This window comes from Pundamilia nyererei, unplaced genomic scaffold (assembly GCF_000239375.1).
Source record: "Pundamilia nyererei isolate P.nyererei 1_Seehausen unplaced genomic scaffold, PunNye1.0 scaffold00249, whole genome shotgun sequence".
Classification (NCBI taxonomy): Eukaryota; Metazoa; Chordata; class Actinopteri; order Cichliformes; family Cichlidae; genus Pundamilia; species Pundamilia nyererei.
The window spans coordinates 150,408-168,349 of NW_005187650.1; the positions used below are offsets into that span (position 1 = coordinate 150,408).

At 41.4% G+C, this 17,942-nt stretch overlaps 2 protein-coding genes across 3 annotated transcripts in view; one reads left to right on the top strand and one right to left on the bottom strand.

Annotated features, from left to right (window-relative positions):
* Positions 1-14,060, top strand: part of lhfpl7 (LHFPL tetraspan subfamily member 7) — a 127,401-nt gene extending 113,341 nt beyond the window's left edge. The window contains exon 3 of the mRNA XM_005749534.1: positions 11,671-14,060. Coding sequence (XP_005749591.1) covers positions 11,671-11,897 — 227 coding nt within the window. The 3' untranslated portion in view covers positions 11,898-14,060. The remainder of the gene's footprint in view (positions 1-11,670) is intronic.
* Positions 14,061-14,237: 177 nt separating this feature from the next.
* Positions 14,238-17,917, bottom strand: spata22 (spermatogenesis associated 22). 2 transcript variants are annotated; one of them, XM_005749537.2, is made up of 9 exons: positions 17,798-17,917; positions 17,651-17,727; positions 17,272-17,349; positions 16,873-17,010; positions 16,467-16,656; positions 15,797-16,166; positions 15,565-15,685; positions 15,368-15,465; positions 14,238-14,677 (listed from the first exon to the last, which is right to left on the bottom strand). In XM_005749537.2, the coding sequence occupies exons 3-9, from the start codon at positions 17,309-17,311 to the stop codon at positions 14,486-14,488; spliced, it is 1,149 nt and encodes a 382-aa protein (XP_005749594.1). In that variant the 5' UTR covers positions 17,312-17,349; positions 17,651-17,727; positions 17,798-17,917; the 3' UTR covers positions 14,238-14,485. The 2 variants fall into 2 exon arrangements, with proteins under 2 accessions (XP_005749594.1, XP_005749593.1); XM_005749536.2 differs by having other exon boundaries at positions 17,548-17,727.
* Between the last annotated feature and the right edge of the window lie 25 nt (positions 17,918-17,942).

Genomic DNA, 17,942 nt, shown 5'->3' on the forward strand with positions numbered 1-17,942 from the left:
CCCTGAACCTGGTTCTGTCAGAGGTTTCTTCCTGTTAAAAGAGAGTTTTTCCTCCCCACTGTTGCCAAATGCTTACTCATAGGGAGATTGCTGGGGTTTTCTCTGTATGGTTGTAGGGTCTTTATCTTACAGTATAAACTGCTTTGAGGCCACTGTTGTTGTGATTTGGTGAGATATAAAATTCTATTGAATTTTCTGTCTGCATCTGCTTGCTTTACCTCTCTTTCTAGTTGTTTTGTCTATCTGTGAGTCTTTCGCATACCTGATAGTTTTCTGTGTCTTTTGTCTTTCTTTTTGTTGTTTTGCATCTTTACATTTAGCTGTTCTGGATGTTTTGCTTCTCTCTGTTCTCATGTTGTGTCTCTTTATAACTAATTTGTTTCCATGTGTTTGTTGAGTCTCTCCATGTGATTGTTTTGCATCTCTCTGCTGACATTTTCTATGTCTTTGTAGTTCTTCTCTGTGCATCTAGCTGTTTAGTTTCTTTGTTATTTTGTCTCTGTGGTTGTTTTGTGTGTCTCATCTGTTTTGTTCTTTTGCGGTCATGTAAAGTTGACCCGGTTTCACAGTTAGTAACCGAAAACTTTATTTTTACAAATGGCATTCAAGTCATTGTGGTGTGTTGTGTTCAACCTTTCATTTTATCACCGTGGCCCACAGACGTGAACTGTGGCTTGACAGCTGAGCTGGCTATGCAGTGTACCTACTAATGTCACAGGGTCATTCTAGCATTCACCGCTGACATTCACTGTTGAACCTGAGGCAGTTACTGAGCCCAGGAGACGTCTCGCTTAGGGCTTAGAGACTGTCAACACAATCACTGGGTTAATGTCAGACACACAGGCATATACATACGCGCGCACACATACAGACATCACCTTTAACAGCCTAGCGCAGGGACATAGCTTCAGGTTTCGTTAGATAGTCCATTGTTTCTTATATGACTTATTCCTCCTGTTAAACACAACCTTTCATAGTTGATTAATGTCTTCAATCCAATCACCACTTTATCTCTTGCATTATTATTATTTATTTTCCCCACCACACTCTTGAGGTACTTTGTCTCCTGTGCATACCCAATCTGCAAGGTGGCATGGATGGATTGAGCGACGGATTACGTTTGGTTAGCTCATCCGCTGACATGGCCCCATGTGCGCCGTGGGTTGCCACATAACTGATAAGCAAGTCAAGGACAAGCAATTTGTCTGACGTATAAATTCATTTGCCACATAAAAAAATAGATGGCAATATGGAAATGGAAGTAATTAAGATGATAGATTGGGTGCAGTGTGTGAGATTCGTGTGTCATCGCTACAGTGCTCCCAGGATGGAGATTTGCAGTCATAAGCATGAGTTCAAATGGTTCGGCATGCACTGGGAGCTCAGAGACACATGCTGGAAATGGTCTTTGTTTGGAGGCTGTGGAAGAAATTGCTGCCCGGCTGTCAGGTTGTTTTTGTTCGTATGTTTGTTTGTTTGTGGGTTTTTTTTAAGCATTTGATTCTTTCTTTCTTGGCTTTAATTTACTTTATCCTTGTTTTGTAAAACTTAACAGTAATGGTGCTGTTTCCCTCCAGTTATTCGGCCACTAATATGTTTTTAGCAGATATTTGATTCATCTTTACTACTAAGACGAATCAAGCCTCTCAAAAAAATTGTTCTTTGTTTTCAGAAGTATGTCTATTTGCTTTCTCAAGGAACAGATAATTATAGTTCTGTCCTGAATACCATTTACCGGGCTCAGGGGGGTTTGGTGGTAATCAACAGCAAATTTTCTAACCACCAGATTGGCTGACAAATGCTTTATTTTGAATGTTCGCTCAGAGAGAAAGATGTAAGACATATATCCTCCTTTTTGTCTCACTGCTGGTTCAGAGGAAGAAATAAAAACCACAACAATGTTTTTTGACAAGTTTGTACACAAACAAGGAAATTGTGTGAGATGTCCTTTTGAGAGTTCAGTTGTAAAGCAGCACTGTCCAGATTTTTTTTGTTGTTGTTGTTGCTATTCTTCTTTTAATAAAAATACAAATGGCTAAGTGGCTATGAAATTTATCATACTTGTGACAAAGTTGGCAACAGTGAGGTGATTACTGCTGTGAGTGAGAGGAATGTGAGACACCCACACTGAATTATATTTTCACATTCAAAACAACAACAACAAATTTCTACAGCAATCCCAAAATTGAAAACAAAATACAACAAAAAGAAAAAAATACCTGAAAAGATGCAATATTTGACACTACCCCCATAAATGCACGTGTGTGCAACTAACCCTCCTGATCTAAAAGCTCAGACTTCAGATCACTCTCACTTGATTTCAGACAGCTTTGTCCTACTATTGGCCTGTAGGATGTCAGCAAGACGGGGCCTCGTGTGCTTATCTCAGGCACACACCTGCTGTTTAGACCTTCTGTTTGTGATGGGCAACCAATCACAAACAGAGGAGGGGTTCTAAAATAGCTTTCAGAGGATTAACTGAAGGGCTGCACCAAGGCCCAGTATAAGATAAGAAATGTTAATACAGATTATGAATAACAGTTCATGGGGTTAGGTTAAGTTGTGATTCTGAATTGACCATAGGTGTGAATGTGAGTCTGAATGGTTGCCTGTCTTTCTATGTTAGCTCTGACAGACTGGCGGCCTGTTCAGGGTGTACCCCGACTCTTGCCCTATCACAGCTGCGATAGGTTCCAGCCCCTTTGCAACCCTGAATTAGATAAGTGAAGAAAGTAGATGGATGGATGGATGGATGGATGGATGGATGGATGGATGGATGGATGGAAATACACATAATGCCCACCTTTAAGCCAGAGTGAGCAGATGGAGCAACCCGTGACCCTAAGTTAGGTAACCTCTTAAGAAAATGGATGGATAGAATATAGTATCAGTACAAAGCAGTGATGTCTTATATTTAATGCGATGCACAGTATCCCACAGATATTGAAAGCGTCACCTAATCATCTAACATTATCTCCAAGTTGCATAATGCTTGAACATGTCAGAATCTTTAAGTCTCTATGAGTTCCAACAAAATATTTACATGCCCAGATACATTGCGGTTAGAGGGCTTGAACCACCTCTGCAGTCTCGAGCTCGCAGCAGAGACTGAATGACTCAGTGATAAAGAGCCCCATTACTGGGCTGGGATTGACCAGTACACAGGCAGGCCTGCTCACTCTAAAGATAGCAGAAGCTATTTTATTGCCCAGCTAATCTCTCCCAACTCCCTGTATTTTATTTCCTCGTCTGCTTTCTCTGCCTTTGCGCTCCCACTGTTTTTTCTTTTTGTGCAGCTCTCAAGGTCAACAGGTTTTTGCCTCCAGTGACAATTGTAGACGATTTCCAGTAAAAATGGTTTAGTTTGCTCTTTAAAAACTCTCTTTCACATGTACTCTGACAGGTATATCTCCTCAAGACATTCAAAGAGAGATTTGTCTCACCTCTGTGTGGCAACTAAAAATCAAGCCGTACCAAGCGAACCGATTCCCTTCCCTTACTTATGTTTTAATCATTTTTTGTGAAAAGTGGCAGCTTTTGGTTTTAAAGGTACCATTTGCTTTCTTCTTGCTTCACTTTGTTCTGGGTGTTGCCTCTGAGTAAATCACAGGTCTAGCTGAAAATGTCCTTTCCATCACTGCATCCCTTTATTTCTTCCCCTTCTTTGTGAACTATAATTCTTTTCTGCTTAAACAATATAAAGTCTTAAACAAAATGGCAACCGCTCATCTCATCTTCTGTCACTGCCCTCTTTTCCTCTCTGTCTCAACCTGTTTCAGAAACATTTATTAGAGAGTTGCGTTTTTTTACTCGCCGCTCTGATCACCTTAAGTCAAACATTTCAAGATATGTAGGTAGTTGGAGGAACATCATTAGCATAATTTCCCAGAGGCTCACTGAGCTTAATTATCATCGTGGCTGTGTGCAGACTAGAGCACAGCTCATCACATTAGGATGGAGTCCCTGCTGTTTATGCCCACGCTTCGCCAGGTCCCAGCTGACTACCTGGAGATTCATTGCTGGCACAGTTCGACTTCCAACAACTCCCAAACTTTCATCTTCCTTGCTACGATTAGTCACCTTGAGCTCACCGAGGGGGCAAAATAATGGAGAAGACTTCATGCACGTTTAGATAGTGTACGTAACGCTGTGGTGGAGCATCTGTGTTAGTCTGTATATGCTTCCATATATCAACTCAAAGTGCAATGAGACAAAAGAAGTGGACCCAAGTGCAGATAAAATGGAAATTGATTGGCAGAGAGGTTAAGTGGGGAAAAGGGTACTTTATTTACTCACAGAAAGAAAATAAAGACAATTTCTCAAAGAGTATTTGTACATTCCCCCACTATTATTGTACAATACTAAATTATTCATATAGTTTAGGCAATCATCTTCCAGGAATGAGTCCATTTAGAAGTCCCCATATTGATACTATGGTTATTATTCTGAATATTGAGGTAATAAAGTGTATAATTCTCTCACGGATAAATGAATAAACTGTGGAAATGCACAGGAAGAATCTGCATTACTGCAAACAGACCAATCAGTTGCAGCCTGCGTCAACAACACATGTAGTTACAGTTCTAGGAAGGCGCACATGTTATGTCGTAGGCCTTCAGAGGGTTTGTGGCTATGTTGTAGATTTCCCAGCTGAGAAAAAGAATCTTGTGCTGATTGGTAGCAGATTATGTTGCGAGTTTTGGTTTAAAATTGTTTGGAAGAGCCACATTTTCACAGATTCTTTTATTAACAGCAGAGTTTAAGTGTGATAAAGATCCTGTGCTGGGGGAATATGTTTTATATGTGCAGGCTGTTATGCTGTACCTTACTAGAACTGCATTGTCAGGGGAATGCGTGTGTATTAATCTAGTGATTTAGGAAATGTATCAAATGTTGTTATACTTGATTCTAATCTGCTGCTAAATATCTTTTACACTGCTGGAATTGCAGTTACTAGAAAACAGAGCACATGTAAAGAATAGCCATTTAATAAATCTAATTAATTTCACTTTGAGCTGCTGACAAATTAAACCGTTTTCCACGTCTCCTTTATTGATGAAATAGGAGATGCGGGCTATGGCTGTGGGACAGTTACATGTTACAATGTATCCAGTGTAAAGTTTCAGATCTGTAACGTGCACGCCACCTTAGAAAGAAGCAGCAGCACTGAGAGCACACTCAGCGATAAAACAGTTTACTTGAAACTTGAATTTTACCGCTCTGTGCCATTTTCTACAGCATTGATCTCTCATCGTTTTTGCTACAGTGTTGCATTTCAAATTTGTTTTTGATGTTCTTTATACATTTTTATCATCATCATCATCAGCCAATAACATCTCTGATTGGAGCCAGCGTCACTTATAGGGATGAATGCATGCAAAAGAGGAGCAAAGCACCCATTTTTATGTCAGCGCGCACACGACCTGAAGCAGAAATCGCAGCTTAACAGAAAAAGTTGTTAACTGTCGCTGTAAGACCAGCTAATGCCAGCTAATGCAATGAAAGCCTCACTGTGGTGAACTTGTTTGGTAGTACAGCTCTAAGAAGTAAGGATTACAATAAACACAGATCAACAAGAAGGCCATGACACACCACACACTCGGCTCTCTGTGGTTTCTCTTGAATGCACAGTCACATCCATGTGTTCGACAGCCTTCTACTTCCTTTTGGGAGAGGAAAAGTGTGTCCTCTGTGTGTGAGAGAGAATAGAAATTATCTATCCCCATCTCTATTCTCTGTAAATAGGAGGGGAAATGGAAATACTCCTTGTGTGCAGCTAGTGAAAAGGCAATTTCCTAGAGATGCGCAACACTTCTGCACTGCCCTTTGTTAAGCTTTTATTGTGGGCCACACATTTCCAGCCAATACAAACTGTGCCTACATTATCCCGCTTAAACTAATATTTTCGTACATGCTAACATCTATACATAATAGTATATACTCTGCGTAAGGGTGTGTATGTGGGTCACAGTGTTTACTGGTCTGGGCTGTTGCTTGTATATCAGTATTTCATTTACATCGGTATGCCTGATCACACCTGGGCTGCTGTTTCTACATGGGACCAGACAGAGATCAGCTCATTCTTTCTAATGATGGAAAACTGTGTAAGAAGAAAAGAGGGAGAAATACGATGACCACCGCAGCAGGGGAAGTTACTACAGCAACAGTTCTAATCTTTTTCTGCCACTAGACAAACAAATGAGACGTGTGTCAGCAAATCAAGATTCTTTTTCCCGCAACTTTACTTGGAAAAAAAATTCAGAACATGACAAAAATGAAAAATGTCTCCTTTTCCCCCTCTTTTCTCCTCTTTTCTTGCAAGTTAATGTGACATCAAACAGGCCTGTGGGCATGCGAGGCCACACTCTTAATGTGTGACTTCTTTCATGTGTCTTTTGAAGTGAACGGTAGCGCCAGATAACGTCCCGGTTTGGACAGCAGCTAGATAAGAAGTTTCTTTAGGGAAGCGGGAGAGGAAGAGGAAGCAGCGGGTGCTGGTGACACCCAAAGGAGCCTGCGTGACTCTGTGCTGCCTCTGTTAATGCTTTTGTATTTACACGTCTGACTGCCCTCGTCCCGCTGGAGCGGGTGGTCTCCACCTGACTGCCTGTCCCGCTTGTAGGTCAGAGAAGATAAGGAGGACATTAGTCTATTCTAATGTATTCCATTTCCACTTTACTGGCTGAGAGACTTGAATCCACATTGCATAGCCTGGCCTAGCCTTCTTTTTTAACTGCCAGTGTCTTGTTCTTCCTCATTTCTTATTAGAAAACAATTTAAAGCGCCTGACTTCTGGAGAATCGCACGCTAAGACAGCATGTTAATGAACTAAGCTGATGACTGCACATATCCCCTTTGATCTTAAGGTAATTGCAACAATTCCATGTATATAGACAGTGAATCACAGCTTCAGTACAATGCTACTGCTGACCAGGTTTTACTGGACGTCTCTCCGCCTGGGCCCGGGTGAAAACAATCACTGCACTTAATATATTCTATTTTATGTCGTTTTTTGCCAGAGGGAACACGCACGTGACACCACAGCAAAGCTTGAGCGCTCCATCCACAGTAGAGCCACCCATTTCCTGTTGTGTTTAATTCAGCCCTTCCCATTGCTAATAAAGTTATGAAAGTAAGCAAACAGTGGCAATGCAGTTTGATCCAAAGCACAGACCTTTTGTATTGTAATGAAAAGGAGTTTGAAGTCACAGAGCTGGATTTTTATTAGCTGTATCTTGGGAAGAATAAAATTGAATAATGCTACATTAGATGCAGTGTGTATGAATGTCTGGGACTACGGCATATTGGATTTTTCTGACATTTTCTGACAATAGTAGATTTCGTATTTCATCTGCTGAACTCGGGCATCCACGCGTAAATATGGCATATGAACTAAGCCAGTGATTTCTGTGTTAGGGGTCTGTGATGAAACTGATTCAGTGTCACGCTTGGGTGCCAGGTTATCACACACCTTCCTGCCCCACAATCCCATTCAATCTCTTTCTCTCATTCGCACCGCTGTGAACCTGTTTCACCGTCCCTGGGAGCAGCTTTCCATTTCTCGCTACACCACTGAGAAAGAGATTCAAGGTTAATTTAGTTCATTTAGTTGGTAGAAGCTATACCGAATCTTTGTACGGCAGTACAATACATTCTGATCTGTTTTATTTAATTTTGTTTCCCTCATCTACAGCTACCTTTGCTGTAGACACACACACACAAACCTTCATAGGAAAAAAAAGAAGAACGCACATAAAGGTATTTGCTGTTTATTAGTCTACACAAAAGCCTCCGCAGCCTTGTAGCTACCTGTGAAACCAGGCCAGATTTCAGGAACAATGAAGTGTAGTGCTCTGCGATGCTTCTGGCTGCTTTGGCTTCTAATCGTTATTTTACTCCCTGTGTCTGAATTCTGCACCCACTTCAAAGCTAATGAAGTGAAGAGTCAGGCAAGTTGGCAGTCATGAGAAACAGAACGCACGGAGTTTTCCAAGGACACTTTTTCCTTTCGTTCTTCTTCTTCTTCTTCTTTTTTTTTTTAAAGAAAAGACAAATATGAGTGCAAGTATTCTGAAGGGCAGCATTATGAATGGAACAATAATAAGCACTGGTTTGTTGCGAAGTACCTGCTTCTAACCAAATATCAGATTTGAGTGTTTGGGGGTTTTTTCCGTTACTTTGAAATAAGACAAAGGTCTAATTGGTTAAAGTGAATGCAGCGAGTGGGAGTTTTGCCATCTTACCCTTTAAAGTTTGTCGTGGTCTTCTTTTGAGTCTCTCTGGAACGTTTGCAATGAAACTGGGACACATTAGTGACTTGAAGCCCTTCCACAATTCACTGTCTCATCATCTCTGAGTTATTATGATAGCCTCGCATACTCAGCAGCACTCATCTGATTGGGACTGACACACTCTCTCTACGCCTCTTCACTCTTATTCCTCTCCCTGGGAAAGAAGGCCTGGCTAAGCCGGTCTTTCCATGCCATCTTCTGCTCCGACAAATGCTGACTATGGGTTGATTGTAAACAGTCTGCTACTTGGGGGTACAAGGAGGTGAATGAAGTTGGCCTTTTACAGCTCAAGGTCAACATTGCACAGCTCATTAAAATCCCTGTATCTGAGCTAAATAACAAGAGAGTTTTCAGTTTTCTGCTTTTAAGCAATTGCTTTTTGTTACTTCATTATACCAGCAGCTCAGATGTGTTCAGTTTGCCACGTTAAGGAGGCTTCCTAGTTGTGCATGCAATGAAAATGTTCGGCCTCTTTGCAAGCCATCATGGTGTCATGTCAGCTTCTTATATCACACTGTCCATTCCTCATAGGATTAGACCACTGAGGCGTGTAAGACCCCTTTGAAATTAAGCTCTTCCACGCTGCAGTGGAATCTAAAAGATTGTGTAATTTTTCTTACACAGACATGATTAGTCCACATTATTCACCCTGCATAGAGTTCAGTCTGTGCAGTTGGGTTAGAAATGAATTAAAACAAAGAATTAAACAGTGATGCTGCTTTCAATGCATCCCATTCTTCTTCACTGACAAAAACCTGCTGCCTTTAATACCCACAATGCAACTGGTGGGGTGAGAGATTTTGGTGTGTGTTGGCAGCAAATTTAGCTCTAAGCCTCTAAGCTCTAAGAAGCTCACTTATGTCCAAGGTACGAGTTGAGGAGGCTTTGTATCCTCTCAGTTTCCAGCTTTTCCCAGCTCTTGTTTTTACATATGGAGTCGTAAAGTTGTACACAGACTTTGATGTGTAAAATTGCTGGAAGCCCTTCTTAAGATGTTCTCTTTGCTTTAGATTTAAAAGACAAATTGATTCATTTTTAGTTATTCTCTGAATTAAGTTGCTTTTTTCTTTTGGCAGATTTTTTCCTCATCCCTCATTAAAAACTCGCAGAGATGGAGTCAGCCCAGGCTGCAGCTTATCTGATCCAGACACTTAGCCGCATTCTGTCCTGGTCTTATTGATAAAATCGAGCCCTCATTCTGCTCACCTGATACTTACTCGACGTTGCTTCCTGGATTTCATTCCTTTGAAATGCAGGCAGTGCTGTTGTTCGCGTACCCACCCTGGCTTTGTGTCCAGGTTTGCTCTGAATGCCATCATTTTCAGCGCTGTAGAGAAGCAGCCTTGGGTTGCAAACACACACGTGTGTGTCTTTGTGTTTCTTCCACAAAAGCTGAGAATACTTTGATAAAGAAGGTCATTAAAGTGTCATTAGCTTTGAGGTGTCGAGCCCCCACAGATAACACATGGGGAGCTGGGACGGCTGAGCTCCGAGAGAGAGGGACAACGGGATGCTTGACAAACCACACTCAGGAGATAGCTCGCCTTGACCTGTTCATGCTCCCTTCTTTGTGATTCCTTCTCATCGTTCTGATGTTTTTTTCCCCTCCACAACAGTCATTCCCAGAGTCCCCAGTGTGCAACTAAAGCATCACTGCAAGCTTCCTCCCTCCTCATCCTTGTTGATGGCAACTGTTTGCTGCCCACACAAAGCATCGATTTGATACTCATACAGCTCCTGCATTGTAGCTCTCGTATGAGCATTGTTTCCCGCTGACCATGAAACTGCTGCCCTTGAAAGCAGAAAAACTGACATCTCCTAAAATCAATTTGGCGTAATAAAAGAAATGTTTGCTGTAGTTTTTCTAGAAAGCTACCCACTTTGAGAAATCCAAGCTTTTCCTGTAACCCAGTGCTCCAAACCTGAAACAACTATGACACCTGGAATTGTAATGGAAATGCAGTGGGCACTCAGAATGACTAATAGAAGCAGTGATAGCCCGTAGCACAGTCGATAACTGCTTGGCAGCACGAGCTAGGAGACTTGACTCAATTTGTAAAAGTGAGCCACTCTCTGGCTGCATTGCTGCCGAGGATAGTGTCGCCGGAAAGCTGACCATCACAAAAGTGCAGAAGGGGACAGTTTTGTTTATTAAGGAGCGCCACAGCTTTACAGCGAGGAGTGCAAACTGATCTAAGGACACATGAATCATTTCTCACTGGAAGGTTTGGTCAATCACAGGTCATCTGTGCTTTTGTTGTTCAATACATTAAAAGCTCTGTTCTGCCACTGTTGGACTTTTAAAGCTGTCCAAGCTCATGATTCAGTTTTATATATGCAGCATATGGCAACAAATCAAAAATCTTACTGCAAATGGAGGCACTTCAGCACTGATGAAGTAGCTAAATTGCACACTTGAATCACAGAGAAACTGTTTCTGTAAAATCTCTACTGCCACCAAGTGGTTCCCATTTGGCATACAAGTGCACAAACAATACAATGCCATGTGCAGCCATCGGGATGTCAGAAACAAACAGCTATTCTCTCCATCCATTTTAACCAGTTTAGGGTTGAACAGAGCCATAGAGTGAAAGGTGTTGTACACCCTGGACAGGTTGCCAGTCTGTTGCAGGGCTACATCTTTTTCTTAGTGAGATTTTATATATAAAATATTTCCTACATTTTTATACTTTTGAGTCTGTAGTTTTGCATGACTAACAGTTCAAAATCATCCTCAATGTTAAAATAATCAAAATAATCTGACTAAGAGGGACTGTAGTTAGTCTGAGTCGGACCGCAGTTGAAGACCGGTTGCCTCCTAACAGGTGAAATATACAGTCGCTTGCAATCAAAAGTGATCATCACCCAGAGGTTGAGGGTGTTGTGGCATCTGGACACTTAATAAACTCCAATTTTACATAGTTGCAAGGACGATTCTGGTGTGTCTGAGCCAAAAGTGGGCCATGCAGTAAAACGTTTGCAAATCGCTGCTCTGAACTGAAGGTTTGAACGGCAGGTGGGTGGGGCTTCTGCGTGCACCTGAACCGACCATGTTGGCGACATGCATACTTGCCGACTCCACACAAAGCCAAGAGTGGGAAAACCATCTGAAACAAAGAGTTTAGAGCAGTCTGAAGCCCGAGCTTTCAGCTAACAGAGATTAAATGTACATATGCTGACCTCATTATTTGAATCTGCATTTACCAACAGTGTGTGCATGACAGAAAATAAGGAAAAGCACAGCAGGTCCCCTTTAAAATTGAAAACATTCATAGATCGGCATGCTTTTCATATGCATTTGTGTTAAATCTTTGCTCCACAAGTCTTCATAAGGCAGTGTACACCGTCTCACGCGTTTTGTCCTGTATCTTCTTTGCAGTGTTCATCATGGCGACCGGACTGCTGGTGTACCCTTTCGGCCTGAACTCTACACTGGTCCGGTCCTTCTGCGGAGACTCTGACATCTACTACGCTGGCGAGTGCCAGATCGGCTGGGGCTACATGCTGGCTATAGTGGGAGTCATGCTCACCGTCTTCTTGCCCTTTTTTGCTAAATATGCACCGAAGGAGCAGCTGTCCCCTACCCCGCTGCCCACGCTCTTATAGTTATGTCTTGTTTTTCTTCTCCTCTTCCTGACGATCCTCTCTAATCTGGGCTTAATGTCACACGAAGACACCTGCATCGTGTTTTTTTGTTGTTGTTTTTTTTGTTTTAAAGACGATGCTGCTTGGGAAGCCCCCTCTGAGCAAGAACTAAAGCTGACGGCAGAAACAAGAAAACAAACCGTCTTCCTGCATCTCTTCGTTATTAATCCAGTCAATTTAAACGGGAAGTTTTCTGCTGTAACAATACTCTGCGGTTACGATTAGTGTTTTCCACTTCGACACATCTGTTTTCTTCCCGGCAGGTTTGGAGATGAAGCAGTCAGAAGATGCAAAGACTGATGAAACTGAGAAAATGACTGCAAACATAACAAATATGAAAAATATTAGGATTTCCTTTCCTTTCTTTTTTTTATGGTAAGAAACAAGTCAGCGTACAGTATGTAACATTCCAATGCAGACTGGAAGCATGAAAATAAGGGGCGGTATAACTCAAGCAATCGAATAATATTTCACTAAGAGGTTTTCAGAAACATTAAATTTTGAAAACAGAGCCAACATGATCAATCAAGTGAAAAAAATCCACACGTCAGGACCTGCGTGTCTGGGTGTTTAGACTGTAAATACGTTGTGGATTTAACCGAGCTGATGTTTGAGCTTTCAGAACGACACTTTAATGAGAGAACGCTGACGCTTTGAAGGATTTTTTTTTCTCCTCAGACTTTTTCTGCCTCCCGGTTTTTATGACCAGGCTAGCGAACCAGTGGGTGACGAGGAGACGTCACAGCTTTCGAAGACATCGCTTTTTAGTAGCTGCTGCAAAGAACAGGACAAAACACACAGCACCAGACCTGCTGTGAGGACGAATGGAAAACTGTCTCTTCAAAGAGGCGACTCGTGATGACTAACGAGTAGCTGTTTCAGAATGGTGTTGTGATTAAAAAAAAGATAAGATACTGCATCCCTTTTTGTCAATGTTTTTCCCCTCAGATCTATTTCGTGTAATGTAACTCGCTCGTTTTGTTCCGTCTTACAACACACAAAAACGAAAACATTTTAATTCAGGAACAAAATGATTGCAAAAGGCAAGGCCGTGCAGGAATTGTCTCTAAAGATGCATGATAAGATGGGCTTCGTCAACGGTGGGACTGATCTAGATTTTAAACATGATCTGACCAACTTGTGCCTTTTAACATAACCAAGACAAGTGTTTAATACGATTATCAGGTAATCATCTTTTTTCTGCTGAAAAATGTTGGATCCTGTTGTCTGATGTTATTTCTTATTCTAATTTTTTCCCCCTCACAGCGTTACTCCTGTACTTGATGCAGTATGATCTCATTAACTTGAGAAAATGTTCTGGTGGAAAAAAAGATGTCACTGAATCCTTGGAGATAATAAGAGAGAGAAGAGGGAGGGGAGGAAAAAAAAGGAAAAGCAGTGTACTTATGCCCTGAGACATTTTTGCCAATTATCTGGAAGCGATAAATCACTTGAATTGCTGTATTAAGAGGTTGTGACATGCAGCTAACAGATTAATTCCTGGCATCCTTGTATTATGTGATTTAAAATAAATTTTGAGTGGTGGAGGAGGGAGCTGTACAAACTGAACTTTGGTTATCTCTGCAGAGCTCATGTGAAAACGTGGCTTAAAATAATTCCCTCCCTTAAATAAGCTAATGTGTTGGTGTGTTTTTATCAATCCATTCCTCCTTTTAAGCGTTGGCACCATTTCTGTCATGTTGCAAGGACAACATTTCTCCGCATCCTGTCCCCGTACACTGCCAGCTTCATCAAGCTAGACTCCCTTTTCTAGTGGGTGTTTGTGCGTATTCGTGTTTAATATTGGGTTGGAGTTTGATAATGGATTCAACTTTTGAAATAATTCCCAAATTTGGGTTCCCGTAAAGACATGAAGAAAATTACTGTGATTTTGTTGCCATATTCAAAAGATCAGGAGCCATCTGTTGGTATTGTATTGGACCTTATACTGTGCTCGACTGTGTGGGAATGACTGGCGTGACTGCACTGGACTTATTCCCCTCTTTGTTGAACCGTTGTGTGTAAAGTCTCGGCACTGGTGAAACTGTTTTTGCTAGAGTAGAATTTCTTGTTTTTTTCCATTGTGATGTTTGACTGTAAATAAACTAACTGTACTTGATATCACATGTTATTCCTAACTGCCCCGTTTTTCAAAGATATATTTTGAGATATTACCTCATCATGTCTGCTTTTACCTGAATTAACCTCTAAACAATGTTCTGCTGTTTTGTGAATTTTCTTTGTAATAAAAATATTTCGTAAGTTATAAAAAAAAAATAAGAGAGGTTTTACTTTCCAGTTAGGTTTTGGTTAAATTATTATTATTTTATTTAGGGATAAACGCAAAACAACATGAACACAAGCATGAGCTCAGCTGTTATAAAATACAAGTGAATGGAAACAGCACCCTCTACAGGTCAAAAACTTCAACAGTTTAAGTGTTAAAACTACTTGGGCTTGCAGCTAAAACCAATTAGAGAACACAGCACTGAGCTTGGCTCCTGCGTACACCCGAACACTGGTATGCTCTGCAGCTGCTGCTTTTCTGCTCAGACTTCACTGAGTGATTTGACCAGCGCCCGCATTTCTGCATCACAGGTTTTGACAGCTTCCTGAGCATTTCTCAGCTCTGAAGGCAGAGCCGGCCTCACAGACACACACATCAGAACATCTTTACTGCGGTCATAGTTACCCACACACCGATGGACCTGACCTCGGATCAGGCGGGGCAGTACCTGCTCCTGTTGGACCAGAGTCAAAAATGAGTCAGTGCTGTTTCATTTTTGGCAACAGTTTAAACATTTCAAACTGGTTTCAGCACATGTAAAAGCCTTTGTAAAGATTATGTACCGGTACTTGTATGCACTTTTTTGAAAAAGAAAGTACAACCTCTTTCATTTCTAAGATTTTTATATATCTGATCTCTATTAGATCCTAAAATCAGATAAATCCAACCCCAGATAAAAAGTAACACTTGACATATTACACTTTTTGATGAAGACTAAGATAAAATGCAGGAGTAGTTTGTGGAAAGTGCACCAATACTGTTTCAAAGGAATTAAGAGTGCAAGTAGCAGCCAGTGCTGATAATCAAATGGATTTGATCAATGGATCATCAGTATGTGAGAGCAGACGTTTTGGCAGTTTGCAGGTTTGTCCATTCAGATGTGTGTTGCCACACAGCAGTGATTTTAGAGAAACAATTGTTGCTGCCCATCAATCTGTGAAGGGTCATAAGGTCATTTCCAGACAGTCCACCATCACATAGTGAGAAAGACTCAGTTAGTATGTTAAATTTTAAAGTTGCAGTAAGTTGCAACTGACCATGAAAGAGGCTTTACTTTCCTTTTCTGTATTGTGAACCATACTGTCCCTGTAAAACTCATTTTACATTCAAGCCACATTTGTTTGAATTTTTTTCCCCGACTCACATTTTCATAAAAGACACACTGCACAACCTCCTTCCCATCTCTCAGGAGGAAGTTCTTTGCTCCGTAGCGACCAACTGTGACCGCAGAGTCTAGAGTAGCTGAGGGGGAAGTGAAGCCTGTCAGATTAATGGTGTTTTTCTTCAAAAAAATAAAAATAAAACCAGTGAGAGCACAGCTGGGATAACAAATCAGCTCACCGAATATCTCAAATAAATAAGGCACTTTGTCTTTAAACTGACTCCAGTGCCTCATGCCATCAATAACTGCAGTCAGGATCCTCAGTGAGTGCTCGGTGGCTGGTTTCACTGGAAATGCTGCCTGCTCAACACACACAAATGTTGCATGGTTCAGCAAAAGTGCATTAAACATTAATTGAAACTTGTGGCTACCTGTCATAAACATATCATTTTTTTTTGTATAAATTTCTACCTGAGTTGGAGTTGGTCGCAGAGTGTTTTGCGGATTTGAGCTCGTTTTAACCTCAAAAGGGGATCTCAGTGGCTCAAAGCTGTTTGTAAATTTCCAGGCGTTCTTCTGTGGCTCCGGAGCATTAGCAGACTGCCTCCTGGGTGGTGGAACTGGAGGAGGAAGAGCTCTAGACTGCTGGGAATACTGATGCGTGAAACTGGGTGTTCCATAAGATGACTTCCGGCCCATCTGAGATAACCCTGTATGGGGCACTGGCTGGCTTTGTCCACTCTCGCTACTGCGAGGGCCCTGATATGTGCTCTGTCTGAAATTGATGACAGAGCTGGAATCCTGCTGTCCCAGTGCGTTGCTGGATTGTCCCATCACTGAGCTGAAATGAAAGCCCAGCATTCAACAAACAGTAGTCCCGTGACATGCTTTAAACTTTTAAAAAGATAACATTTGAATTTCTTTGGTCTCTGTCATCTAGGCACTAATTTAAGTGCCTATAAAATCACAGCTTAAACAAGAACCTTGAAGTGCAATGATAATATCCATGGTTCTGAAAACTTTTCCACATGTCATTATCACAGACCAATTCATCCAGTTAAATACCATGTGGGTATATTTTAGCAGTCTACATACATGAGCTATAAGAAAAGAGAGACGCTACATGATCAGTTAACGACACCTTTTCTCTTTAGCTTTGTATGGATGAGGTATGGGTCCATAGGCTCTAGTTGAAGGGGCAGGTCCAGGGGCAGGTCTGTTGCTGCCATACTGCTGGGCTGGAGCAGACTGTGAGTTGCTTTGTCTGTTCCACTGTTGGCTTTGAGGGACACCAGAAGGGGAACCTGAGGCCTGGTAACACCCAAAGGCACCTAAACAAAAGGTCAATTCTCATAGGTAAACTATCACAACAAACAACAGCTTCTGTCTGTAGATGTGAAGGGTTATATAAATGACTTTACAATGCTAACCAATGTTCTAAAAACATGTAAACTCAAGCATACCTAAAAGCATGTTTAATTTTTCTGTGGATACACTGACATCTAGTGTCAGAAATAAAGAAGAAGCTTAGAGAATGAACAGTTCACCTGCTGGATTGTGAGATATGGCTGAGCTGGTGTTTGGTGTGTACTCGCTGTGGGAAAAGAATTCATTCTCAGAGGGAAGAGCTGTCAAAGGAACCCTGTTTCGTTTCTTCTGGTTAAAGAGCGGCACAGAGAGGCAGCCTGGAGAAAACGGCAGAGGAAAGACAAGTGAACGAACCACAGCGAATCATGATGCTTAATGACACCACATACTCACTGACTGTTCATTATTTAACCTATTTAACTGTGTACAGATAAACTCCACAGCTTGCTACACTTATCCATACACAAACACTCTATCACACAACCTGGCTGGAGTCAAAGAAATCAATGACTATGAGGTGGAGGTGAATACACTGGTGTGCAGACTGTGAAGTTATTATTTATTTATTTTTTACCAACCTGATGTAGGCCTGGCCGCCTGGTTTTCCTGTCTCTTCATTGTACTTGCTTAGATTGAAGTTTATTTAACTGGCAGGACTTTTTTTTAGCAGGGAAAACAAAGGTAAAAGAAAAAGACCTTAAGCTTGGTTTTCTGTGTAGCGCTGGAGGTTAACTAACTTGGAAAGCAGTAAGCTAAGCTAATTTATCTTACTCTGGCTCACTAGCTAATAAGCTAAGCTAGTCATACAGTTATTGCCTGAAAGTTCAAAGTGTCGTGCTTTTACAGAACCAAACCGTTTTCTGTGAAGATTCTACATAAATGACCAGGTCTTTGTTGGCGAAAACTTGACTTGTATTACAAAAAAAAGGGAAGACAACAGAAGTGAAAATTCAGCACCTCTGAAAGCGCCAAAACTCTACGGTGACAGGTGATGCCTTCACGGTCTATACGGAAGCTTGGACTTTGTAAACAGCCTGAAATAACGGAAAACACAGCTGGTCAAAAATAATTACCGTGACATCTATATTATTTGTGAGCTATTACCTTTTGTTTGTGATGTTTTTTGATCATCTGCTTTTGGCTGTTTCCTCACACACAAGAGGTCGCCACAGTGGATGGATCCACATATTTCATATCAGATATTTTTATTTTACACCGAATGTCATTTCCGATGCAACCCTCCCAGGGG